This window comes from Cornus florida, unplaced genomic scaffold, assembly GCF_030987335.1.
Source record: "Cornus florida cultivar Cherokee Brave unplaced genomic scaffold, ASM3098733v1 CherokeeBrave_3.0.0_Hap2_Chr01, whole genome shotgun sequence".
In the NCBI taxonomy this organism is placed as follows: domain Eukaryota; kingdom Viridiplantae; phylum Streptophyta; class Magnoliopsida; order Cornales; family Cornaceae; genus Cornus; species Cornus florida.
The window spans coordinates 37,299,209-37,326,848 of NW_026775571.1; the positions used below are offsets into that span (position 1 = coordinate 37,299,209).

Consider the following 27,640-nt stretch of genomic DNA (forward strand, 5'->3'; position numbering starts at 1 on the left):
GTTGGGCGCAGCAAGAGCAGGTTGGGTTATATCACTTTTATTATATAGTAAAAATATATATATATTAATCCAATATGCTCAAATTGGGCTAATAAATAAGTCGACCCAACTTTTAAATTACTAAATAATAAATATTAATATATTAACAGACACTTCCAGCAAAATAAAAGTCTTAAAAATATTAAATATATATTTTATATATATATATATATATATATATATATATATAAATTAAAAAGTACACATATAATCGGGACAGAATCGAAACGAGTACATCACTAAATGCCCCCGCCTCAAGTTTTTATTTATTTTACCATATCTATTCTAAACCCATTTAGGGAAACACTAAATCCAGGCAGGCAAAAACCCGCGGGTTGGGTTAGAGGAAATTGCCATCCCTAAACCAAACTACCGCATAAGAATTTGTTCCGGTCCTTATTCCCTTTTCCTTGACATTACCTTGAAAAATGATTTTCTTTCTTTTTTTTTCCCTATTTATTATTATTATTATGATTATTTTCACGAGGTGAGTTCAAGAATTGCTTTTCATAGCCTTGATGACGAAAAAGAATGAAATGACATCATCGGTGCAGTTATTAATAATGTTAGCTATACACGACCAAACCATCTTTATTCTATTTGTCAATTTATCTCAAAGTTGGGTTAAATGGTTGATCAACGTCTCACAAATAGTACCATATTATGAGACTACTATATATTTTGTATTCTAGACGAATATATGATGTTATCTGATGTTATTGGTCATATTTTGAAATGAAATCTAAATCCAAATAAATCTTCACCCCTTCAACATATGAACCCTATATCAACAAATAGAATCCAAGATGTCACTGGCAAAGATTATTCCGAGTCTCTTTAAAATGAGAAAGCTCATAAATAGTTTAAACAAATTCACCACCACAAAGCCATAACGCAATGTCCATTTATGACTCAGCTTAATTCAGCATCATAGTCATTATAATGGAAGTCGAGTCATTGGCAAGGGAGGATTTGGTACAGTCTACAAAGGGATGAAGCTCAATTTGGTCATCAATGAAATTCTTATCCTTTCTCAAATAAACTAGAGACACATCGACACATTGTTAAGTTTTTAGGTTGTTGCCTAGAGACTGAAGTTCCAGTCCTAGTGTATGAATATGTCTCGAATGGAACTTCAGTCTTTAGGCAACAACCTAACAACTTCACAATGTGTCTCTGGTTTATTTGAGAAAGGATCAGAATTTCATTGATGAACTGACCAAGTTGAGCTTCATCAAAGTTAGATATCTTAACCGCTACTATGCTACCATCTGATAACATCCCTTTGTAGAATGTACCAAATCCTCCCTTGCCAATGACTCGACTTCCATTATAATTCTCTGTGGCCTTCTCCAACTCTTCTGCCGTGAAGAGTTTTGTTTTCGCCACAGTTTCTTCACTTGAAGAGATCTCTTTTTGTAAAATCAAACCTCCATTCCTCTTGAAGAACTTCTGTTTGATTTTCTTCACCCGTCCCTTTTCAAGTTTCCGGTGCCACCATATACCAATAGCAATCAAGACCAGAATACCAATAGCAATTCCAATACCTTCATGTGCAGAAAAGATAAGCACACTTTCATGAAGAGGAGGGTATAAGAGAATAGCAAAAAATTGTACCTAAAGCAATAATTAGAACTAATGATGGTCTCCCTTGGTCCGGTATGCATCCAATTCCATTTCCCTGAATGCTGTAGAAACCAGGTGGGCACGTGCATGAGTAGCTATCTCCTGTGTTGTTGCAGAAAGAACCCTTTGGACAAACATTCTTCTTTGGACCTTTGCACTCAATATCTTTTGATCCAGAAAACAAAAAGTACATTATATAAGTTCTTCAAATTCAAATGTTATAGATCATAAATGGCACAACAAAAGGGAGTTCTAAAAGGACTATTTCTATTTTGTTTGTTACATAAATCAATATGAAAGCAAGGGCACTTTTTATAAGTTTAATTCAATTCAATTAAATTTTACGATTTGGACAGAGCATTGAGCAATAGGGGTTGGTTGGACTGTTATCTAAAATCTATCCTTCACCACCACATCAAAGTTATAGGTCTGGATCATATGGCATTATTGGTGGATTTGAGATGGGTCAGCAGAGGCAATGGAAGAAGCCTTTCAGAGTTGATACCCGGTAGGTAGAAATGGAGGAGTGCAGAGAGGTAGTTTCCTGTGATTAAAGTATTTGAAGACTGTAATTCCAAAGTCTAAGTTCCAAATTTTGGAACTTGTTATGACTTCCCAACACAGCATTACTTCAATATGCTTTAGTTCTACTGCATTCGAAGTGATAAATTCCAAATCCATGCAAAAGTTTTCAGTGTAGTCTGGAATTTTAAATGAATGAATTAGAAAAATTAAGACAACTGCAAAAAGATCATCTTTTGGTGAAACTCAACAATGTACCTCTACCAAGGTATGTCAATATTTGTCGAACTTTTTACATTTCACAATGCTGCCACAGCTTAGATGCCTCAATTATCTTCTCATTAATTCTATCAGTCAATCTTTAATTTTAGAGCGGGTGGTCATTTCTAACAATTCTCAACAATTTCAGTTCTTATGACTATGGAACTTAGCCATCCTACCACATCAATCAATTAACAGTCCCTTATAAGGTTTGCCCAAATACACTAGGTTCAGTTCTTATGACTAAACTTTTTAGGTTTCAATTTTATATCTTTTAATTGTTAAGCAAATAGGTTTTTCAATTGTTTCCTGCATTAGTTATGTACATAGTTAGACCCATAATAAGAAGTTGAAGAATATGCAGTAAGTCTGACAAGCAATAGTGCCACTTATAAGCCAGAATTAAGGCTAACCAAAAAAAATAATAATAATAATAATTAAAACCAGCAGCTAGCAAGCAAAAGAAAGCCCAAAAACAGAGCAACTAGTTGCTTAATTGATTATAAAGTAATTAACTGTGAAGAATAAAGAAAGTAGTAGTACTAGTAGTGTTACCTTGGCATCCATTGGGGAGGCAAGGGTTCCCTTGGTAACCTTGCGAGCAACGACATTGATATTCCACACCGTCATTAACCCCGGTTCCTATGCAGCCAGTGTTCGAGCCACATGCATAGTCTTTTCTTCTACGAGCTCATCACAGGAGATGTTCCCAACTCTCCACTCAACTCAGACTAAAAATCATCATTTACCAAAAAGTTTTGCTTACCTGGAAAAACATTAAAAATTATCACTAGTGTTTTCAGAAGTCATTATTCCACGAAGATTGTTTCAAATAAATCATAGAACCAATTTGTATGAAGGACAAACTCCAACCGGATAATTGGGCTCTAGGCAGAGTATTAAGATATTACATGAAAAATAGGTTGAAACCATGGTGTATAATAGGAAAGAATGGAAAAAGAGAATTCATGTGGCCGACCCCATCTCTATGGGATAAGAGAGAGGATGATGATGATGGAAAAAAAGGTTCTACCTCAACAAGCTTCTAACTGAAGTCCGAAAATCATATAACATTTTCCCTTCCCTCCTAATAACAATCTTTTGCTTTCAAATTTTTTGATTAAAATTTAAATTTCTTGTTAATTTAAAAACCAACCAAGAAAATATTGATGACCAATTACAATAAAATACTGATAGTTGGAGAGTTGTCCCGTGGACTATGATTGTTGGGGTCTTCTTTTTGGCTTGTTTGGAGTTCAGTGGGTCATGCCTCGGTCTTCAAGAGGCTTGATTGATGCTTGGATAGGGTGCCTTGTGGGATCCCACGATTGGAGGGCGATGCCCTTATGCATTTGGTGGTGTCTATGGAAGGAGCATAATAGAAGGTCCTTTGATGGAGAGGAATCTTCCATTGGATCTTTTAAATCTCTTATTGTTACCTCGCTTTTTTGTTGGGTTATGCGGAGAAATTGTAAATCTATAGAGGAATTAGTTGATATTTTGTTTTTGGGTCCTAAGGCCCTCTTGGCTTTTGGCCTTTGTGCAGCCATCAGGATGTGTTCCCCTTTTGAATGCTTTCTAATACATTTTTATTTCAAATGTCTATAACAGTGATCCAAGTACACCTACATCATTCATAATAGGGTAAGTGGCATCCCAAGTGACCATTCTGGTCTGGCAAACTAGGAAGCAAAGTTATAATTGACATTGCTAAATTGTCATCCCAATGATGGTAAGTTGCAACCCACAAAACCCTTATTAAGTTGATATATTTGTAAATAAAGAAATAAACACACAATAAATCACCCTTTAAATATTAATAATCATTGGGCCAGAATACATTTACAAGTCATGATATAGGTCATTAAATGGGGGCTAGCAATGTGACTCAGTCGCAGCATATCGGATACCAATCAGGTGGTATTCACGTACAAGTCTTACAAAATAGAAAAATAAGAATAAAAATTTAATTTACATAAAATAGAACATTTATAAAATATATAACATTGTCTGAAAGATTTATAAAGGAATTAGTATCACATCATAATCATATCATAGATCCGATTATAGTTCTACAAAGACCTGATGACATTTAAATATTATATTTACTATTTCAAAGAAATTTTTTTTTATAAGTATATTTACTATTTCAAAGAAATTACATAAAATTTAACAATATGCATGCACACTTGGAAATATATGAATAATTATCTACGTTTAAAATGAATTTGAAAATCAATAAAAAAGACTTGTCCCTTTCTTTTTGCTTTTTGTGTTAGAGAAAACCAACTACCCAAGGATCAAGCCTGGATATACTTGATGATCGAACAGGATAATACAGTACTGGCCGAGATATGAGTGAAACAGAGAGAAAATGTGAGACTATAAATGGGGTGTTTTGGAATGCAAGAAAGACAAAGTAGGAGACATTGTTCTAGGGAAAATTGAACAACTGCCAGTGAGAAGCATTGTTTTTGTAAAGAAAAGGTGAAATAATACGTCTGAAACATTATAAGCCAATACCAATATGGCTAGTGCAACGCCACACAAGAGATAAATATATAGAGAGGTATGTGTGATTCATTGCACAATACTATTGAGACAAAGTTGTCTTACTTAAATATTGTACTGTCACTCATTTACCAGAAGCCAGTGAGACTGAGATGACTTGTGCAAGTGAACTTGGTCACCACTGATGCTACACCCCTTGGCCAAAAGAACTCATAATCGATATAAGAAAATACTATTTCCTCATCAAATGTTTGGAAGTCAATTGCTATATGAAGTGAGCTAATAAAATAAATTAGAATTCTCGAAAGTCCTCTAATTTCTTAGGATCCTGCTATAGCGGGCCTAGAAAGTAACTGATCGGTTGTAATAACATCAAGTTTGTATCAGTAAATAGCATGAAACTAAATCACACAAGAACAAAAATAAAATATCCATTCTGAGAGAGAGAGACATCAGACATGTAAGAGATAGAAAATAAAATAATAATAGTCACAACCACGCATGATTTGGGTCTTAGAGACATACTCTGGCGCATGATATCCAGAGGTTCCTAAAACTCTTGTAGAATGAAGCGAGCAGCCATGTCAGGTGCCTGATTTGAAAGGTTGAAATCTACAATCTTGGCGTTAAAGTCCTCAAATAGGAGCACATTGCTAGATCTAATATCTCTGTGTATTATAGAAGGTTGAACCTTCTCACCCAAATATTCCAATCCCCTTGCAGCATCAACAGCAATTCCCACACGTTGCATCCAGTCAAGCACAGGACCTGGTTGTGCCCCTTGGACTCCCTTTCCACCTGTGTGTTGATATATAATTCAAGAAATTGCTTCTCAATTTAAGAAATTTTGAAGTAAAGCTCTAACTCAATTAAGAGAAGATAGACCAATTATGCATACCATGCAAAATGTCATGTAAAGATCCCATGGTTGCAAACTCATGTGCTAAAACACGGATATCCCCTTCAACACAGTATCCAGGCAACTCTACAAAATTTCCATGCTTGAGTCTCGAAACCATGGAAACCTAAAATGAAAGGAGGACCCATATTATCAGATAAAATGATAGACATAACAAACTCAGTATTAAGAAAATGAAAATTGCAAACTGAAGGAAACCAAGGAAATCAAATGAAGCTAAGTTTCACATAATCGTGCAACTTTCTTCCAAGGGAGCCGACTTAAAAAGTCTACTAACAATACTGGTCTAGTGTACAAATATATCTATACATACACATGGAAAACAAAAAAATTTAAAGGAGGCAGAATGTAATCATGTAGAAGTTAGAACCAGAGGTCTAACGTGATCCTGTATCTTGCTAAACTCGCCCCACTTTAGATTCAACTCTAAACACATCTTTAACTTTAAGACTGACAAATATAATAAAATGTTGAAATCTGATAGTTGCTGAAATTGCAGTTGCAAAAAAGATAATAAAAGCTACATTAAATGCAACGTAATACTTCAAAGATGATATAACATTACATGTATCTACATATATTACATATATCTATGCGCCCATATATAGAGATATATCTACATATCCATATATACAGACATTTAGATATACACCCAAAAAAAATTACTAATCAGAAGAAATATATACCCCTATATAATTGAATAAAAGATGATGTCTCCAAAGCAATATTTCCAAGTAAAAGGCGAACCAGAGAAGGCAACATGAAATCGAAATACGTATTTTTTTTTTGCTGGTTTCTCATATAATTTGTTTGTGATTACTGTTGTAGTATAGCAGTTGTTGATCACTAGTCTATATATCTCCATTTGTAAATGATTTATTTACACTTATATTGTATATATCTGTCTCTCTTATTCAACATGGTATCAGGAATCATACCTCTGATCTTTGTTTTGAAATCTGCCTAAAATTCAGTCTCAAATTCCACTGAACCATCCATACACGCGCGCACGCGCCCGGTGCTCTTGCGAGTATATCCAACGCGCTTTTCACGCGCCACCTTCTTCCTCAGCAATTCCAGTCCTCACACCCTCTGCGATCAACACCAACTCTCTGACGCCGTCAAGCACCAAAGATGTCGGCGTTGGGAGTGCGTCTGATTACCGGCCGCTGCTCTCTACATCGTCAACACACTGCTTCACTCTGCCTCCGCTGATCAACACATCGTCAACATCGCCATCGTCAACCGGTGGTTATATCTGCCGTCGCTGCTCCACGATTCCTCCCTTCACCATCAGCACCATTTTTCACTCTGTTGGCAAGCACTCCTAATATTGGGCGTGTATAGGATTATGATATACTCCGTACCAAAATTCTGGTTATATGAACTGTGAAGGACACGTCTCATGTCACTGTGAAGGCTTGGGCTTATTACTCTGAAGAGTTTGGGCTTCACTAGGATAGGGCTTATTACTCTGAAGAGTTGGGCTCAGTTTGTATAATTCATATTAACTATTTTCAGGTACACGTCTCGTATTTCTCCAAGTTATGGACTGATTTGAAAATTCTCATCCAATTGGGACTACTTTAGAAGGATGTTCAAATTACATTCTTTGGACCCAAGCTATGACCAGTTTTCTCAAAGGTAAGAAATGAAATTGTCGCGAATTGTCACTGGCGACATCCTTGAGCCGGTGCAAGAAAAAATTGAAACAAAAGAAAAATATGTTGATCACCTTGAAGATTGGGAGTGCAAAAATTATCAGATTATCACACCTCAATCGCATCCATTAGTATCGAATTTGGCCGTTTTGAGTCTGCAGTATCTATTTAGGATTTTTTTGAAGCATCGCTACACCATTACTAATTTCGCCCAACAGGATCGACTTTTGACCAATCTTCATAGCAAAATTCAACAGCTTGATCAATCTATTAGTACCTTTGTCTCTGAAATGCATCTCTGGATAAGGTGGTTTGAGATAAAGGTATCTCAACGAATGGGTAGTTGGCAAATAAGAAAGTATAACAGTTATCTCGACAAGTTAACCAGTTTGAAATCAAATTAAAGATAGCTCGAGCACTTAAAATTTAAAGGCGTTGACCAGGGCATCGTAGGTTCAAATTGAAAGGAACTAATAGGCTTGCAAAGGATCTCCTCGAATCACAAGAAGTTGCAAGAGACTTGGAAGATGATCAACTATAAGAACAAACCTCGGAAAACCAAATAGATGTGAGCAATGAATTTACAAAAAATTTATGCTTTAATTGATAACTTCAAGTGACTTTAGCATCAAAGAATTTTTGGTAGGCACCAACACCGATTCTATTTCAAAACTATAAGCATCAAAACCACTCATTAGAGCACCTCCAATGCTAAAACCTATTTTTGCATGCCAAATCTATATTTTGAAAAGTACTATAGTGCCAAAATGCTACATTTTAACAATTATGCTCTAATGGTACATTTCACACAAAATGCTATTTTTTAACATAACCACTATTCTTTTTTCAACTACTATTCCCACCATTCATATTTGCATCAGTAATATTAATATTAGGCACATTCCAAGTCAAGTTGTAGACATTAGAAAGAAACTAAAATTAGACCTAATTAAAAAGAAATACAAATCTAAAATATCTGGTCAAAAAAGGACAAAAAAAAAAAAAAAAAAAAAAACAAACAAACAAACAAATTTTTTATAATTTTTTTATCACTATTTGTGAATTAATTTTTTTATATAATTTTTTTTTCGAAAATTTATATATATTATATATAATATATATGTATATATATATATATATAGATGCGAGTGGGTGATGACTGGTGAGAAACGGCACCGTTTTGAAAAATGAGAGAACTGTCAAAAAAATTTGGTAGCTGTCATATATGAGAGAAATATGAGAATCTCAAATTTTGAGAGCTCAAATAAGAGTTGGAGAGGCCCTTTTTTACCCAACTCTCATATTTTGAGTTTGAGAGGCCCAAATAAGAGAGCATTGGAGTTGTTCTTAACAATTGTATAACCTCTCTTTACCATTAGGTAGAGAGGTTGAGAATTCAAGTTCCACTATAAACACGTGAATAATGATATGTGTTTGCTAAAAAAATAAAATAAAATAACATGCCTATTGTAAAATATCATTAGCCTACTAAGAAATTCACACCTCACCAAAGGAAAAATTCCTTCGAGAATTTTAGCTTTTATTTTTATAAAAATTAAATATAAAAATTATTTTTTCATTATACAAACACTCAGATAATTAATTTCATTTTTGGAGGATATTTTGTTATGTCACATAAAATGAGAGTAAAAAACGAGAAAATTATATTATAAATAATGAGAATTTGAACAAAATCGCGCAAAGAGTGAAATCGAAAATACCTTTAAAAAAAATTATGTAACCTAGGTAGTTATTCCTCACTATCCTTTTCTTAACGTTGCAGATCGGGATCGCGTAGAATTTGCTTCAACAAAATACGTGAGCCCTCTCTCATGCAGTTTCTCTCTCCACACACGAATTGTAATTATGGCGTCTTCCAAATGTTTTTAAAAACGCCAACAAACAGTAGCTTCTTTCCGTTAGTTGCGTTGGTTCTTTAAAACCCAATTCCCTGATAACACGCTGCCTGTCGCTTTCAATCCAAGTCGGGAGTCAGTGCCGCCCACCTTATCCGCACGCTATTTTCTCCCACTCCCATCTCTGTCTTTGCCCATCACGCTTAAATATACAAAGTCTTCTCTCTAGGAAAATGACAACCGCCGTAAAATTTACTAAAAAAATTAAAAAAACCAACACGATAATAATATTGAGTGACTGTAATTTTAAGAAAATTAATCAATAAACTTCATTCTAATCACAAGAATCCCTGCATTCAATTCGTATTTTATTTTTTTAATAGGCAGGACATGCTTAAACTCAAGTCATATAATATTTTTTAAAAAGTGTCGTTCTCACGTTTCGATCGCATTCTCGTTTTCACGCTCTGCGGGTATTTTGATCCAAATTCTCACTATCTACGATTTATTTTTGTCGCTTTCACGTCCTCGCTAAAGCTTTATGTGACTTAGGCTTAAACCTCATTTTATTTAAAACTACGTCCTTTATTTAGAAATCAAAAGAGAGCGCTCAAAAACAATTAAGACTTAGAATGAATATATTCACGTAAATTTAAATTCATATTTTAATATTCAAATTGAATCAAATTTTAAGAACATAATTTATATCCAAGCCACATAAGAAAGACCACATTCCATCCAATTTTAAATCGAATTCAAAATTCAAAATTAAAATTTAAACTCATTAAAATGAATATTTTTTTTACAGCATTAAAATCATGTCAAATTTGGGGGTATAGATCAACCCAATACTTGGTATTTTTGGTAAATACAATAATTATTACTATTATTATTTTTGCAAGTACACTAATAAACTGTTACCATAAAAAGGTAGGAAAACAATTTAAAGAAAATCAATCACTTTCATTGTGAACTCGCACATCTTCAATCAATTTATTACTTTTTCAATCTAGCGGCTGGCACACAAACTCAGCTTCATAGCTACTCAATAATTAATGCAAATTTATATTTTAAATAAAGGTCTCTTCTCTGTCCATCCACTTGATGGGCTTTTCTCTTTGACGCTTTGGATATCCCCATCTTCCCACATCACCCAATTCTGTGCCTTCCCTCTTCTGAGCTCTTCCCTTTTCTGGTAGCAATCTAACTTCAATATCAATGGAAATGGAAGGCTCCGATAATGAACGTCTTGATTTTGGGAAGATGGGTTATGGGTATCCCTCCCCCCTCTCTTTCTCTCTCTATATATATATGTATATGTATTTGTAACTTTGTATATATATGATATATAGGCATAATGTATAATTCTTCAACTCTTGATTGGTGGGTTGTGTTCTGTTTGATGTAAAACATGAGTTCTGATATTCTGATTAATGGGTTGTTGATAGATGCAAGCATTACAGAAGAAGATGCAAGATTAGAGCTCCCTGCTGTAATGAGGTCTTTGATTGTCGCCATTGTCACAATGAAGCCGTGGTATTGCCATTCATTTCATATCCCATCTTCTATCTTTAGCTCAATGTTTATTTCTATGGACCTTTTGTTATGGGGGTTTTGTTATTTTTTATTATTTGGTTTAATTGAAGCATGTTTGATAACCCCTATGATTGGAATGAACTCATCTCAGCGCTTATTTTGTATGCTTGGATTTGTACATGTATCTGTTGGATAACTATTTGATGTGGGTATGTGTTGTTTTTTCCTTTTTCTTGATTCATTAGAGCATGTTGAGCAATCCCTTTGATCGGCACGAAATTGTTAGATATGATGTTAAGGAAGTAAGTTTTAATTATTGATCTCTCTGTCCAATCGTCATTCACTTATTTACTTCTTTTTCTTATCAGATTGCGATTATGAAACATGGATTTTGTATTGATATTGCAGGTTATTTGTTCAGTTTGTGACACAGAGCAGCCAGTATGTATATCTTGGTTTGATGTATAATGATTCCTTTCTCTGTTTTTTCATCAATATTCCAATAAATTCTGTGGATATTCATCTCACTGCAGGTAGCTCGCCTCTGTACAAATTGTGGCGTTAATATGGGAGAATATTTCTGCAAAGTGTGCAAATTCTACGACGATGATGTAATTTAACTAGTACACATTGTAACTACTGTAATGAATTTATGTGTGAAAAGTATGCAAGTTTGCTTCTTGTGTGTGTGTGTTGTTGATCTGCCAGCATTCGAGCTTGAGAAGAGCTGGGGTTATATTTAAAACTTGGGATTTCTTTTTTATGTTTTCAAATGTTAACTTCTGTATGCATTATTGCAGATCGACAAAGGGCAGTTTCATTGTGATGATTGTGGGATCTGCAGGTTAGTGAACAAAGCAATTTTCTTCTGTTTCTGTATGAGTTGACTGATGTCATCGGCATGTGATAAATGAATACGTCTTCTCATCTGAATTCTTATAATTTGTTCAGAGTTGGTGGTCGTGATAATTTTTTCCACTGCAAGAAGTGTGGTACAATCTCACTCCCATGTCCCATAATGTTTTTGTTATTAACTGAACTACTTCTCATCATTTTCATTATGTTTGTCGTTGTTTATTTAATAGTGCACATTTTGCAAAATTATAGTAATGCTGGTTCGTTGTTCTCTTTTCGTTAAATTCTGATTTTAGCACACTGCTGAAGCATATGTGACTATTTTTGTTGATGCATTTATTTTTGCTAGTTACTATATTTCCATTTCTGTATAATCTGTTTAAAATCTTTATTTATTTACTTTGCATGTTTCCATATGGCTACCAAACTTAAAAATATGAAAGCAAATGATAGTTGTTGATTCAAGTGCTCTAATTAAAATTGAATTGGTAGTTAATGCTTCTGGTGATTGTAGATCAAAGGGGATCCTGCTGATCAATGCAAGAGATGAGGGTGCTGGCACTTACTTCGATTTAAAGAAGTTCATGCTGGCATCTTGCTGATTATCTTGTCTTCTATAGTTGCTTTAACACATCAAGCCTACTTATAATAATAATAAAAAAATGACTATGTAGCTACTACATGTCGAAGGCTTTGAATTCAATATACCTATCTTCAAGGGGATAAAATAGGTTCGTATTTTTTAAGAGAGTTATTCCTGTTTCACGTAGATTTTTGTTTTGCAATTTTAGTAATGGAATAATATAAAACTCAATCTTTTCTAACTATTTGGAGTCGATGATATGAATTTTGTTTCACCACTCTGCTCTATTAAAGGCTATAGTTTCAGTTAAATGACATGATTTCATATCTTCCCTAACTATTTCATCCATGTTTTTTTCTGGTCTTTCCCTTCCTCAACCTCGCACTCAATAAAAATCACATCTATTTTTTTTTTCTTAGTTGGTACTCACACAACCATGCCTCCAGTGAGGCTTGAACCTCTGACCTCACTTTGAGAAGTAGGAGCTTGGTACTGCTGGGCCATGAAAAGGGAAGAAAAAAACAAAAAAAAAAAATAGAGACAAAGATGGCCTGCCCATCATGAATCGATTTTCTATCAATTTATCTCCGATTGGAGGTGCTTCAACTATTCACGGATGGAAATGTTTCTAATTTTATACTTTCTTGTCTTGCTTCACATTCACCTCAACATTCACATTTTTGTTACATGCATTTTATGAACATGTGTTTCCTATCCGCCTAACATTTGGTTTCGCATAGTATGACTGGTCTAATTGCTATTTTATGGAATACACCTTTCAATTTTAGACGTATATGTTGACCGCACAATATGCTAAAAGCACTTGTCTATTTAACCCATCGTACTTGTTCCTATGTTTTACACCATCTCTAGTTTTTTCATCTGTGCACAATCAATCCTAAATAATTAAAATATTTGTCTTTTGGTATCTCTTGATCCTCGATCATCACTACCTCCCCACTTGTAATTGTAGGTTTACTAAAATTACAGATTCAGTTTCAGTTCTACTTATCTTAAATCTTTTGTGGGTCATATCAATTATCCTTTGCTCCAGTTTCATTAATTAATATGATATGATCAACAAATACTTTATATCACATAACCTTATCCTAATGTGTTACATTAGTTCATTCATAATGAAAGAAGACAAAAAGATCCGTAATTAATTTCAATCATTGATGTTAGACTACATTATGTAAAATTTGTTTCACCCAAATTTGATCCTACCGTAGTCAGAGTTTTGTCATAAATACTCGTATCTGGTCAATATATTTAAGCTTAGCTCTTTTCTTTTCTTTTCTAAAATCCATCGTATTAAAACTCATAAGGACTCTATGACAAGCTTTCTCCAAATGTACAAAAACTAAGAAGATTTTCTTTCTCTCTCCATATTTTCCCACTATGACACCTTATTAGGTATTTGGCTTCCATTATTCACCTTCCTAACGTAAATCTAAATTGATTTTCTAGCACCATAGTTTCACGCCTTGGTTATTGTTGAACAATTCTCTCCCAAAGTTTCACAGTATGAGTCATTAATTTGATACAATGATAATTTGTACAATTTTGAATATCTCCTCTATTTTTGTATATTGGTACTAAAATACTTCTACGCCACTCATCATGCATTTTATTAGTTATTGTTATATTTTTGTTAGCCAAGACACCATGATCAAATAAACACTTTCAGTCTCTAATATGAAGTTATTTAGTGCTAAAGCTTTTTCTGTTTTCATCTTGCTCAATACAAGTTTAATCTTGCACACCTTAGTCCTGCAAAAAAAATTATTTTTAATATCTCCCTAGTGTTACCATATTCTTCTAGAATTAAGCATTCTATATGATTTTCATTTAACAACTTCACAAAGAAACTTTTCCACCTTTCTCAAATTTCATCAATTTTCACTAAGACTTAAATCCTTGCTCTTGATGCACTTAATTTTGATATAAAATCTCTAGTTTTCCTCTCCCTTAATTTAGCAAGTCTGTAAATATTCCTTTTCCCATCCCTTTTACCTAATTTAAAATAAATATCATCATACACTGGGTACTTAACTCCTCTCTTTACTTGTTAACTTCTTTCTATTTATATTATAAGTACACACACACACACACACACATATATATATTTCTTAAGGGCTGCTTCATTTTTAGCCTTTTGTCAAGTTAAATAATTTTACTTCTCCTTAAATTTCACCACCCAGTTCTTAGGTTTATAATCCCCTCTCTCTTTAATTGTCCTTTAATATACATGATTAGGATTGTCAAGCTATGGTGTGGCATTAAACACCCTCGCGGAATAACCTTACAGTATTGCACGCAACTCTATCCACTCTTTTAGTTAGAAGGTCAATCGGACTTATATTATTCTGCTTTCTAATAACACACTAACAATTATATCATTTTCTTTTAAATTCTTATCAACGATTATCTCTGCTTTATTTTCATGTATATTTCCACTGTCCCAGCTTTCTGTTCCATGAAGTTTCTTGTAGGCACCATATTAGCTCTCCTTGTAAGTGTCTACCAGCTCCATTCTTTTAGTATTCCTATATTTCGAGTCCCTGACCTAAGATTAGTATCTTGAACCAAGTTGGTTACTGTCCTCGTATAGAAAAAGGGAGGGTATTTTCCTGTTTCCACTGCATTCGGTGCCAATGTGACATCCCTTGCCCATTTTCCGAGGCATCCATAAACAAATGGAACACGTTGCTTAAGGGGAATCCCTAGTAATTACTTGAATACTCTTAGGATTCATGTTCCTAAATTCCTGACAACGGTTCAACATTGACTGCAAAGCTACCTGAACCCTTTAAAGCTACCTGAACCAACTCTTCTCTTTTCTCGGATTTGTGACTGATCTTGTAAAGATAAGACACACAGGCAGAATTAGTAATGACTAATGATTCATATGTGTTATAATAATTGTCTATTAAGCTTTGTTATTATTTTTCCCAATGAAAAAAAGGGTCTAGTTACCCATGCTTCCAACTTTCACTCGGTTCATCTCAGCACTCCAAGTGTGAGGAGAAATGACAAGTTATTGGAACATTAATTTGAAATAGATGGAGTCAGGACTTCGACCTCAACAGAAAACTGAAAAATAGCAAAAGCAAGTGATTGAGTTAAGTAGTTCCTTATATAAACTTATTAACTCTTGAGTAATATGGAGAAGACATAATTGTTTCAAGCCCGAAAGATTTGGAAACATCTAGCCATGTGATTCCTGCTGAAGCATATGCTAGGGGGGGAGGGCAGGACGGATGAATTTAAAGTAGCCTCATCCATTCATTAAATGGAGATCACCAAGATTTGGTGATCAAATTGGTAAATGGTTCTTAAATACCCTATTTTCACACATTAAGGTGCCATCACTGTTGAGTTAATGCATAATATGAGATCCAGTGGGGTGTATGGCATTCTTATATTCTTCAATTCGTCAAAGCTGATCATCGTTTTTGCCTTTTTGCATTCAATTTATTGGGGTCCAAGCACTCTAGAAACTATGATTATTATAGTTACTAACGGATGTACCATAAATGTGTACCAATTTTTGCTTGTGATTTCATTCAAAACTTATGCGATAGCCATAGAGCACTTTTTACCCCCTTTCTTCCCCAGGATTTGGAATTGCTTTATTCGCAGCTTGTATTTAACGGGTAGTTTATATCCATGCGGTAATATTGATTTTGGTGTATTTCCTTTCTTCACTAGCTAATTGGCTGAGTAGTATCTGTCTCAGTTTGTCAGTTTCAGTAGTGGGTCTTGAACAATACTTGTACCATTTAGACTTTTTGACTTGGGCAGTTTACCAATCTCAGTACCTTTGCATATTCATTTTCCAAAAGAGAAGGAGAAGAAAAGAAGAAGAAAACACTCCTTAGCTTTATCATTTCCATCAGTTCTTATTAATAAATCCATGTTTTTTTGCATTGCATGATATTCATTAAACTTGATTAGTTTTTGCTAAATATGTTCTTTTAGAACTACTTTTCTTTTGTCGAGTGCACAGGATCTTGCTATTCGGTGAGTCTGCGTGATAATCACTCGTGTGTGGAGAACTCCATGCGGCATCACTGTCCCATATGTTATGAGGTATCACTTTGTAACTTCCTTGGTTCTTTGTTTCTTAAAAGCTGAGAAGTTTTTTATATTCTAACACTTGCCATGTTTGATTTTACAGTATCTCTTTGACTCATTGAAAGACACTACCGTGATGAAATGTGGGCACACAATGCATTGTGAATGTTACCATGAGATGATGAAGCGTGACAAGTGAGCATTTATTTCGCCTTCAGACTACCATATTTCCCTTGTTTTATTTAGAAGTGAAAAATGATCATATATGGTTTTTTCTAATTTGAATTGAATATGTAACTCAGATACTGCTGTCCCATATGCTCCAAGTCAGTGATTGACATGTCCAGAACCTGGAAGAGAATAGATGAGGAGGTGGGTTTTTTTTTAATGTGCTCACTATTACATTTCTATTTTATCCAGAACTCTGGGGAAAATGTGCTTACTTGTAGACAAATTTATGAAATGTTGGTTGAGCCTGCTTATTGTCTATTATTCAATTATTTATTTAATGGAACAAAATTTCATTTATAAAGCTAGTACAAGTTGTGTATGATAGTCCTAACTATTAACTTGTGGCACTGTCCACCATATAATTGGCTTTAGCAATTGATATTCTTTTCCTAGACAAATGTCTACTTTCTTCTATTATTCATATAATTGTACTAGCTTCTCATTTGGTACATAAGGTCAACTGCAGTATTGACTCCCATTATCTAATGTTGGTCCCCCATCTATAGAGAGTGCTTGGAGGTGTAAACTGACTACAAACCTAATTATTAGCATTGCTTTGGCTGCTATAAATCTCAAACTCAATGCCTTGTCAACCGGGCTTTTTTACCACTGTGCCCACTATTGGTTCTTGCTTTATGTTTATTTAATAAATATAAATTCTCAGATCTTTCATGGTAACTTTTACCTAGTTACTACAATTATTATCTTTTTTGGGGGTAAAATTGATAATAGTGCTCCAAAAAGAGCCTCTGACACTCCACTTACTTTGATATTAAGAGTCAAGAAGTGGAGTGCCAAAGGCTTTTTTTGGGATAAGAACTAATATCACATCCTTTTTTCTTTATACCTGGACCGATTTCTATAATATTACAGCAATCTTGATTTTGCTTTAACTTGAAAAAGCTTTTCATTTTGACAGATTGAAGCAACCATCATGCCTGAGGATTACCGGGATAAGAAGGTACTTCATTCTACCTAGTTAATATGTTAAATTGGTGCCACTTAAGATGAGGTTTGTCGGCAGATGGCCCATATTTTCATCTATTCAAAGATTATCCATCAGAGATCAACATATTGTTGGATAAACCACATAAACGTTTATGTTGCATATTGATCGTGCATTGCTACCTTTTGGATTGATTTCCAACTTCTGTCCAAGAGCATCCTCTATTAACTTCAAAAGACATTTCATCCGAACACAACTAAGAAGCAGAAAATTTGCAGGTTTGGATTCTATGTAATGACTGCAACGACACTACCGAAGTCTTCTTCCACATAATTGGGCAGAAATGCTGCCACTGCAAATCATACAATACCAGGACAATTGCCCCTCCCATTCTTCCTCAATGAGCAGCAGGTTATTCTTCTACGGAATTGTTCAGGTGGCTAGATGCATTAAAAGCTACGGCAAACAGAAGGGAGCTCTTTTACTGCATCTTCAAATAGCTTCGTCCTATTATTCTTCTTTTTCATATGATTCATAGCCATTACATCATGACTCAAATGACTAACATTTATTTGTGTGCTTCGTGAACGTTTCTGAGGTTACTCCTCCAATTTTATGGAGTTAAAAACCGAGTTCAATATAGATCATTGTACACCTCGCATTGTGAAATTAAGGGACTACCGCTTCCTGTTAATGGACCCATCGACAATGGTGTTCTCTAATAATACTTGATAACCATCATATGATTTGCTATATATGTGTGTGTGTATATATATATCACCTATGGATTGTAGAACTTTTTTCCAAGCAGGGTATTGAAACAAATGCTCTATATGAAGTGCATAATATGGATATCTAGAATTAGTGGGGAATTTCTTTGGTCTTGTTTGCAGTCCTAAAAGTGTGAATGATGCCTTAGAAATGATCTCTTGCTTATGGATGAAAAGGAAATTCATCCACACCGTTGAGCTTACGGTGAGCAAGAAATTTATCCACACCGTTGTGATTGCTATGTTATTTATTTTTTGGCAACTATTTTTTTTTTTTTTTTTTTTTAATATTTACTGTCTCTATGGTTTGAATGAATTACCCTATGAAGCCTGGATCTTCATATAGATACATTTGTGTTGCAGTTTGGTCACAAGCATATGTTTCACCAAATGTACTAGTAGGGTTGCAAATGAGCCGAGTCTGGGTCTGCTCGGGGTTAGCTCGTGACGAGCTCAAAAAATTGAGCTCGATCTCGGGCTCGTCTTAATTTTAAAAGTTTAGGCTCCGGTTGATTAACAAAAATAAATAAAAATCAAACTCAAAATTAATTATAATCCACATGCAACAACAAACAGTATGCACTATCATGGAAAAATGGCTCAACTTCCAGCCAATTATCAAATCAAAGCTACTTGTTTTTATAAGAGAAGTCTGAACTTACAATACTTATAATACAATTTCACAATTAAAAGCATTAGATTCTTATTATAACAAGAACATTTGCTGGGTTCGCAATATTATCTGCAATCTTTACTTTCCAGCCATCAATTAGAAGTTTACATGCCCAGTAGCCTAATATCTTGCTCACAAGTCAATGGACTGGGACAAGAATTTAGATGATACGTAATACCTACACATGAAAACACCAAAAACAAAGTAGGGTTTCTTACTGAAGGCAAAGATCAAGCCCCAATTTTCAGTGATGCCTTGAGACACCAAGAGAGAGCCCTACAGAAAGAATCGACGATGTTTTACCTTCCACTGGACTTTGATCTTCATTGGACTCTTAGAAAGAGAGGAAGAATGCACAGATGATATAATTCTTTTTATGTTTGCCCTCTTATTTTTGGTTGGTCTTCACTTGCTCTTCACAATTTCATCTAATTGGTATCAACAATAAAGTGACTGACTACCTAGAGAATGCAAAAGAAATGCAAAGAATGGAAAAAGGGGTAAAAAGTGATAGAAATTTATATCTTGTACGTGTCACCACTTAGAGAATGAAGGAGATTGTGAAGAGATAATGTTTACATTATTTCATTTATTTTAGTACTTAAGTTATAATAAAATTAAAGATCTGATTATATATATATATATAAAAGATATCTAATTTATGTATTTATATAACGAGCCGAGTCAAGTCTTGCTCGTGAACATTAACGAGTCTAAACGAGTTCGTGTTCGCAAGCCTATATGAGCCGAGCCCAATATTGCTTAGGCTCGGCTCATTTATTAAACGAACCTATAAATTGAGCTTGAGTTCGATTCGTTTATTTAATGAACGAGCTCGAACCGAGCCCGAATAGTGTTGGCTCGTTTCATTTATTGCCCTATGTACTAGCATATTTTTCCTAGCACTACCCTCAAAGGTAGCATATTAACCATGAAAATACATTTGTACTATAATAGTAGCCTTTTCACATAAATTGTTTTTTTGTGTTTGATTGTAGTAAAATATTTACAAAAGAAAAAAAAATTAAAATCTAATAAAAATAATTCCATCAATTTTTCACAAACTATTTTACATGCCCCACCCGATAGATTTGGTGGACTCAACCTTAACCTTTGCCACACACTGAAAAATAAAAATAAAATATGTTGCCTAAAAAAATAATAAACAGAAGAAAAAAAAATCGGAGGAAAATAGTTTACGTCCGAGCCTAAAACTCATTTTCGGAAACAATACTCTTTGTGACAGTTTCCGAAGAACCCAATTACTTTGGAGCGAAGAGAGTATAATGTATACAAATATCGGAAAAAACAGCAGGCAAGTTTCTGTATACAGAGACATGTATCCATAAACATGATGGGTTGGATACCGAGATTGTGTAAAACCACGCCCAGCCCGAGCCTACCAAGATTCGGCCCGGATTGAACTCTAAAAGTCTAGCCCAGCCCCATAAGAGGATGGGTAGGACTAAGGGCAGACTCTGAAATTTCTACTTGGGGGCCAAACATATAGTGTAAAAATAAATATTATAAATTATAAATTCTTTAAATATATATAAATATATCTATCATTTTTTTTACAATAGATGTTTTTATTCTCAATTTAAAGAATATCTGAAATAAAATCATCTATAATCTAGAAGCATTTCATAATCCATGAAGTTTTACAAAAATATGTTTAGCTAATTCAAAAATAGATATGCACAATGATGAATAAATAAATAATTTTACCATATATTTAGTCAAGTATGACATAAATTTGTAGAAAAATTGAAAAAAAAAAAAAAAAATCATTTACTATAGAAATTGTTCTCGACGACCTTTTAAAGAATGTGACATGACACATATCAAATGAAATGCATCCAAAATCACATAGGGTTAATTAAAAAAATTAAAAATTTGTGGAAAATTAGAACTTTTTTTACTTAATCTATCATCGCAAAGACAATCTAAACTAAGAAAATTCATACGACACCATTAAAGAATATGGTATGGTGGTGTGGTAAAATAAATAAATAAAATAAATTGTAGATTTTAGTGTAATCAATATGAAAAGATGCATGCATTAGATATATGGAGAAAAATGACGAATTATACAAAAATACTAGCAAAATGTAAAGAGATAAACCAAAAATATACATACTGAAATATAAATACATTGGGTTTTGACATTGAGTTTGGGACGAACTGGAAATTAGTTAATATATTGTGTATTGGTGTCATTTGCATGAAGTCAAGAACATATATGTTGATGGGTTTGAGGCCATGCACACATTAGTAGATTTTGGTTATGATGTGAGTTATTATTAAGGTTGTTAAAATCAGAATTTTACGTAGGATTGTTTTAGGCTTCGTAAAATTAGAATCGTAGAATCAAATCGAGAATCATAACATTCTATCAACTAGTAAAAAAATAATTCAAATTAACTTTTTAACAAATAATATGTGTAAAATATAGGAAGAATAAGGCCTCTATATATATATATATATATATATATATATATATATATATATATTTAAGTACCATTCTAAAGTGCAAATATAATATAAAAGAGAATGTAGCTCAAAAGGTAGAGCTCTCATGACAGCAATGCAATTTGAACAACAGCAGAAAAAATAATAATAATAATAATAAATAAATAAATAAATAATTAAAAAAAAAAAAAATTGAACAGCAACAACAAAAAAACATTTGAGTAATTGAAGTTTATTTTGAACAAGACTTTAAATTGAAGTTTGAACAGAACAGTAGGGATTCAAGGAAGAATAACATATTCAGAACAGGAGGATCAAGAAGTTTATGTCGCCAAAGGAAGAAAGGTACAACATTGAGTTTGAAATCCTAAAATATACAATAAGGTGTATTTACAACAAAATACATCCACTCCAAAAGTCGTCCCAAGCAATTCCTTTTCTGAAAAATGTTTGTTATATAAGGGTTGTTGAGTGTGCGCAAGGGAATGGTTGTAGAATATAATATGGATAGGTAATCTAGAGAGATAGTAAATAGATTCAACTTGCTCTTTTATTCAATTTTTACTTATTTTAATTTTACCAAAATAAAACTAAAATCAAACCACATAGCAAAAATAAAATGCAAGTAAAGTAAATAGAGTTTGAGAGATGACGCTAGGATTTTATCGAGAAAACCCCAATTGGTAGAATAGACAAATTGTAACAGGAAAAACCTCGTTGGACTTTGCAGTCCTGAGATAAACGATCCACTATGTTTGAAACAAAGTATACCGAACTTTGAATCAGTCTCACACTATCGTTTTACTAAAAACCAATTGCTGACGATCCCTGACTTTGCGACTCCCCCGTCCAACAGTTCTCGACCTCAAGCTTACTCTCGATCTCTGTAGAAGAGTTGTAGGTAGATCAGACAACACTCCACTAATGCTCTGACCCCTTCAAAGTGTGATTGCTTCACCCCTTTTTTTCTAGATCTGAATTTGATGAAGAATGAATGAATTCTACTTTTTGAAATTTCTGAATCTTCAATTATGCTCCAATTTCGATAAAATAGAGAACAACACTACTAAATCACTCTTGTATTTATGTGTGTGCTCTCAAAAATAAAATCAGAAAATCAGATTGATTTTTAGAATAAAAATATCTCTCAAAGATGGCTTTAATAAGATCTAAATTTTGTATGCAAAAGCCGTGAATAAACCTATGTGTATGATAAAGTTTATATAGAGTTTAGAATGTCCTAATCCCTCTGAAAATATAGAAAAATTAGTGCATAGGACTTGGAAGGAAATCTAGTCCAAAAAGGAATCAGAATAAACAAAGGAAACTGAAATTCTAAGGTTGCCAGGACTTCTTGAACCGATTCAGGAATTTGGGAACCGATTCAAGATGGCCAGAAGGTATTTCGAAGGCTTCTTTTGACTCTTGAACCGGTTCAGGAATTTGGGAACCGATTCAAGATGGCCAGTCATGAATTTTTTCAATTCTCCTGATCTTGAACCTGTTCAATACTTTTAGGAACCAGTTCAAGATGGACAGAATGTAAAATCTTCCTTTAAAAACTTCCAAACTCTTCCTAAGTGTTCTCACTTCCTCTCCAAACTTCCTAGAGCATTGTCTCATCATCTCGGAGTGTGGTATACCATGAACATTTGAACTTCTTCAAATCTGCATCCGATCTTCAAGCTTGAAATTGTGAACCGAAAAATTACAACTCCATCGGACTTGTTTTGACAACGAAATTAGCCGATATACAATATATATATTTTTCACAATCTCCCCCTTTGGCAATTTCGTGACAAAACCCTAAAAACAACATGTAATCTACCAAGCAGGAAAAATAAATTACAATGATTGTTAAAGAAATAAAACGGAATATTTCTTGAACCTCATGAAGCTTCAACACATGTAGCAACCTGTAACCTGCAAATTAGCTCAACAAAACTACATGTGAAGCTTAATCAAGAAAGATAATCGACATATATCAATATGAATATATCAAAGTGTGTATAATTTCTAGATTGAGGGGGAGATATATATATATATATATATATATATATATATATCTCCCCTTCAATTCTAGAAATTCTCCCCATTTTTGTTACAAATTGACAAATAAAGCTCAATAAAGAAGAGAGTTCAAAACTATCATCCATGCATAAGATATTATAATAAGCACAAAAACATGAAGATATATAGTATCAATGGAACCAAAGACAAGTATCCAAGATAACATATGTTCCATCCACAAGATATATAGAACCAATCATACTCAAAATCACACACATGATATCTCCATCCTATCAAAAACAAAAATTCCTAATAAAAACTAAAAGGAAAATCTTTTTGGATTCTTTTTTTTCATTTTTCTGATATTCAAAAAAAAAAAAAAAAAAAAAAAAATGAGATAGCAATTTCCATGAATTTCAAGCATATATGAGATCTAAAAATTTCTGAAGAATTCAAGAGAATTTTAAAACACAATTTTTAAACCCCACAAATTATTCAATCAGATCAATTCTCACGCATGCAATCACAACATGAAATTCAACTTGCAATTTTTATAAAAATTTAGAAATTTGTCTAGCAAGTTCACATATGTGTGTGCATTCCAACCTCATCAAATTTCAATCAAATCACATTGACCAACTATCTAAATCATATTGATCAAAAAATATCAAGATAAGATTGTTTTAAGCAAACTTTTCTAAGCAAGATGGCTTTCACTCTAAAGAGTAGACAACAATTCCCTATTTCGACTTATCTCCTCCTTTCTTTTTACTCAAATAGCTCTACTTCAAAGTTTAATAGGAGCTTTCGAACTAGTCTCAATAGTTAGCATTTTCCTTAGCAAAGATTTTGAGCATTTTTTTTTTAAATTTTTCTTTTCTTTTCATGCTGAAATTTTTCATCATCGTTATTTATTTATTTATTTATTTATTTTTAACACGCTCTATTTTTTTTTATAAAAAAAACAACAACCTTTATAGCTTTGATGAGCAATATGACCTAATCAACTTCACAATGATTTCCAATTAAATTTCTCAGAGTTGGACTAGTGCACATGAAAAATATGAACTCAAGAGACTCATCTCTAAAAAGAAATAAATAAAGCAAATTATCTTTCAACATATAGATTACACATCAAGAACCTTTTCATCAAATAATCATTTGTCCCCAATTTGTATTAAAAAATAATTAATTCAAGAGAAATAACTATCACTCATGCATTGACAAGAAAAATATGATCATCACTTTCTTATGAAAAAAAAAAAAACAACCTAAATCCTAAACTTCAAGATATTGTCCAATGGAAACAAGATATTCATCAAAACATAGTCCATGACCATAAAACATTTTTAGGAATTAATTAGGGAGATTTGCACCTATAGACTTAATAGGAACAAGTCCTATAGCATCAACAGGCACATAATTAACCAAGTCTTCCTTTTTGATCCACACAGTCTTTACATTCAACTTTTGAAAAGAATCTCCAATTTTAATCGTTTTCTTGTTTGAGTAATTCCTAGCATGAGAATTTTTGGGTTGATTCACAAAAATTTGCTTTCTAGCATAAACCACATTCTTAGTATAAGAACCAAAAGCATGAAATTCAGAAAAAGATTATATTCTCTTCCTAAAGTAATAATATTGGCTATGTCCATTCCTACCACAATAAGTGCAATGTAAAATAGTAGGCACATAAGACATATTAACATGTAATGAATCAACAACCTCAGATTTATTTTTAGGCACATTCAAGTTATTAGGTTTCACAAAACTAGTTTTACCCTCTTTGCTACATGAAGCCTCATTAAAACCTAAGCCAGTTTTGTCATTCACATTCTTACCAACATTAATTATCTCATCAAGTTTAATTTGCCCAGAAGTAAATCCAATCAATTTCTCTTGTGACTTTTTCAATTCAATTTCAAGAAATTCTAATTTAGAAACAAGAGATTCTTTTTGCAGAATTAACTTGACTTACCTCACCTTCTAAGAATCTTACATTTCCTTGAAGATCTTCAATCTCCTTCTTTTTCTGTTCACTTTCCTTCTTCATAGCATCTCTTTGCTTCTCAACTTCTTTCAATTCTCTAGCTCGCTTATTGAAGCCTTTCTTCGTTTGAATATATGTAACATATAATTCACACAAGGCTTTATCATAATTCTCCTTTGTTGATTCCTTGTAACAATCTTCATCATTAGATTTTGCTATGTCCTCAAAATCCGAGTCATTATTCACAATCTTCATCATTAGATAAAGACAATCTTTTAGAAGCATCATTATTCACAAAAGAACAAAAGGAAGAGGATTATCATCATCATTAGAAAAAGAAACATCTCTATATTTAGAAACTAAAACATTCATTGCTTTATCCTTCTTTTTATCTTTGGACTCTTTCCTAGCAACAAAGCTATTTTTAGGACTTAGACAAACTGTTGATGTATGACCTATACCACCACATGTCCAACATTTAATCTCAGTTCCTTTAGACTCCTCTTCTCTTCTTTTATCTTGTCTCTTACTTCCCCTAGATGAAAACTCTCTATTCCCAAATCTTGACTCTTCCACTTTCTTAAATGCATTCATCTTTTCAAACTTAATCAAATTTCTAAACTTCTTAGTGATGAGAGCAATTTCTTCATCAGACTCACTATTATATCTAACCTCAGACTCACTATTATATCTAACCTCAGACTTGGAAGAGTCAGACTTTGAAGCATTTAAGGCTAAGTCTTTAGGTTTTAGGGAATTTCTACAGTACCTCGTCTCTTAGTTCTTAATATGACCTACAACCTCATCAACCTGCATGGTAGTGTTGTTTTGAGTTGTTTGCAGTGTTTCAACTTTGATTCTGGACCTTTCAGGAAAAAACCTAAGAATTTTTTTGTTAATCTTCTTATCAATCACTTTCTTTCCTAGGTTTTGAAGGCTAGACACAATATGGTTGAGTTTCATGCAAAACTCAGAAAAGGTTTCATCTTCTTCCATCTTAAGATTTTCGAATTGAAACACAAGCATCTCAATCTTTTAAGATTTGACTTTATCTGTACCCTCATGGGTAAGTTGAAGTATATCCCATGCCTCCTTTGCAATTGTACAATGAGCAATATGAGCTAACTCAGATTGAACAATAAATTTGAATAAAGAAAATAAAGCTTTGGTGTTTCTTTTTTGAGCATTATTCTCATCTTGAGTCCACTCAGACTCTTCCTTTTCAATGATAACACCATCATTTGTGACTGTAGGTTTTTTATAACATTTTTCAGTTGCAGCCCAAACATATTTACCTTTAGTCATAAGAAAAGTTGTTATGTTAGGTTTCCAAAAAGCATATTTATCACCATCAAACAAAGGAGTACGTTGAATAGATCCACCTTCCTTGAGAATGCTATCCATATCAAATTTTGAAAACAAAAACAGAGGTTTTTTTTTATTATTAAAAAAAAAATCCACAAGGAATAACTCAATGTATAGAGGGTGGCTCTGATACCACTTATTGAGTGTGCGCAGCAGAATGGTTGTGGAATATAATATGGATAGATAATCTAAAGAGATGGTAAATGGATTCAACTTGCTCTTTTATCCAATTTTTACTTATTTTAATTTTATCGAAATAAAACTAAAATCGAACCACAAAGCAAAAATAAAGTGCAAGTAAAGTAAATAGAGTTTGAGATATGGCACCAGGATTTTATCGAGGAAACCCCAATTGGTAGAATAGACCAATTGTAACAGGAAAAACCTCGTTAGACTTTACAGTGCTAAGATAAATGATAAAGTATACCGAACTTTGACTCAGTCTCACACTCTATCGTTCTATCAAAACCAATTGCTGACGATCCCTGACTTTGCAACGCCCCCGTCCAAACTCTCGATCTTTGTAGAAGAGTTGCAGGTAGATTAGACAACACTCCACGAATGCTTTGACCCCTTTAAAGTGTGATCGCTTCATTCATTTTCTTCTAGATCTGAATTTGATGAAGAATGAATGAATTCTACTTTTCAAAATTTCTGAATCTTCAATTATGCTCCAATTCTGATGAGATAGAGAACAACACTACTAAATCACTCTTGTGTTTATGTGCATGCTC

General features: G+C 33.4%; 1 protein-coding gene and 1 pseudogene across 1 annotated transcript; one reads left to right on the forward strand and one right to left on the reverse strand.

The window, feature by feature from the left end:
• Nucleotides 1-247: 247 nt before the first annotated feature.
• On the reverse strand, nucleotides 248-7,217 carry LOC132270860 (putative wall-associated receptor kinase-like 11; annotated as a pseudogene).
• A 3,249-nt stretch (nucleotides 7,218-10,466) lies between these two features.
• On the forward strand, nucleotides 10,467-18,379 carry LOC132294855 (E3 ubiquitin-protein ligase MIEL1). Its single transcript, XM_059792864.1, has 12 exons — nucleotides 10,467-10,669; nucleotides 10,844-10,931; nucleotides 11,177-11,233; nucleotides 11,340-11,372; nucleotides 11,465-11,542; nucleotides 11,732-11,775; nucleotides 11,883-11,923; nucleotides 16,382-16,464; nucleotides 16,553-16,644; nucleotides 16,752-16,821; nucleotides 17,600-17,641; nucleotides 17,905-18,379. The coding sequence occupies exons 1-12, from the start codon at nucleotides 10,614-10,616 to the stop codon at nucleotides 18,028-18,030; spliced, it is 810 nt and encodes a 269-aa protein (XP_059648847.1). The 5' UTR covers nucleotides 10,467-10,613; the 3' UTR covers nucleotides 18,031-18,379.
• Nucleotides 18,380-27,640: the final 9,261 nt, after the last annotated feature.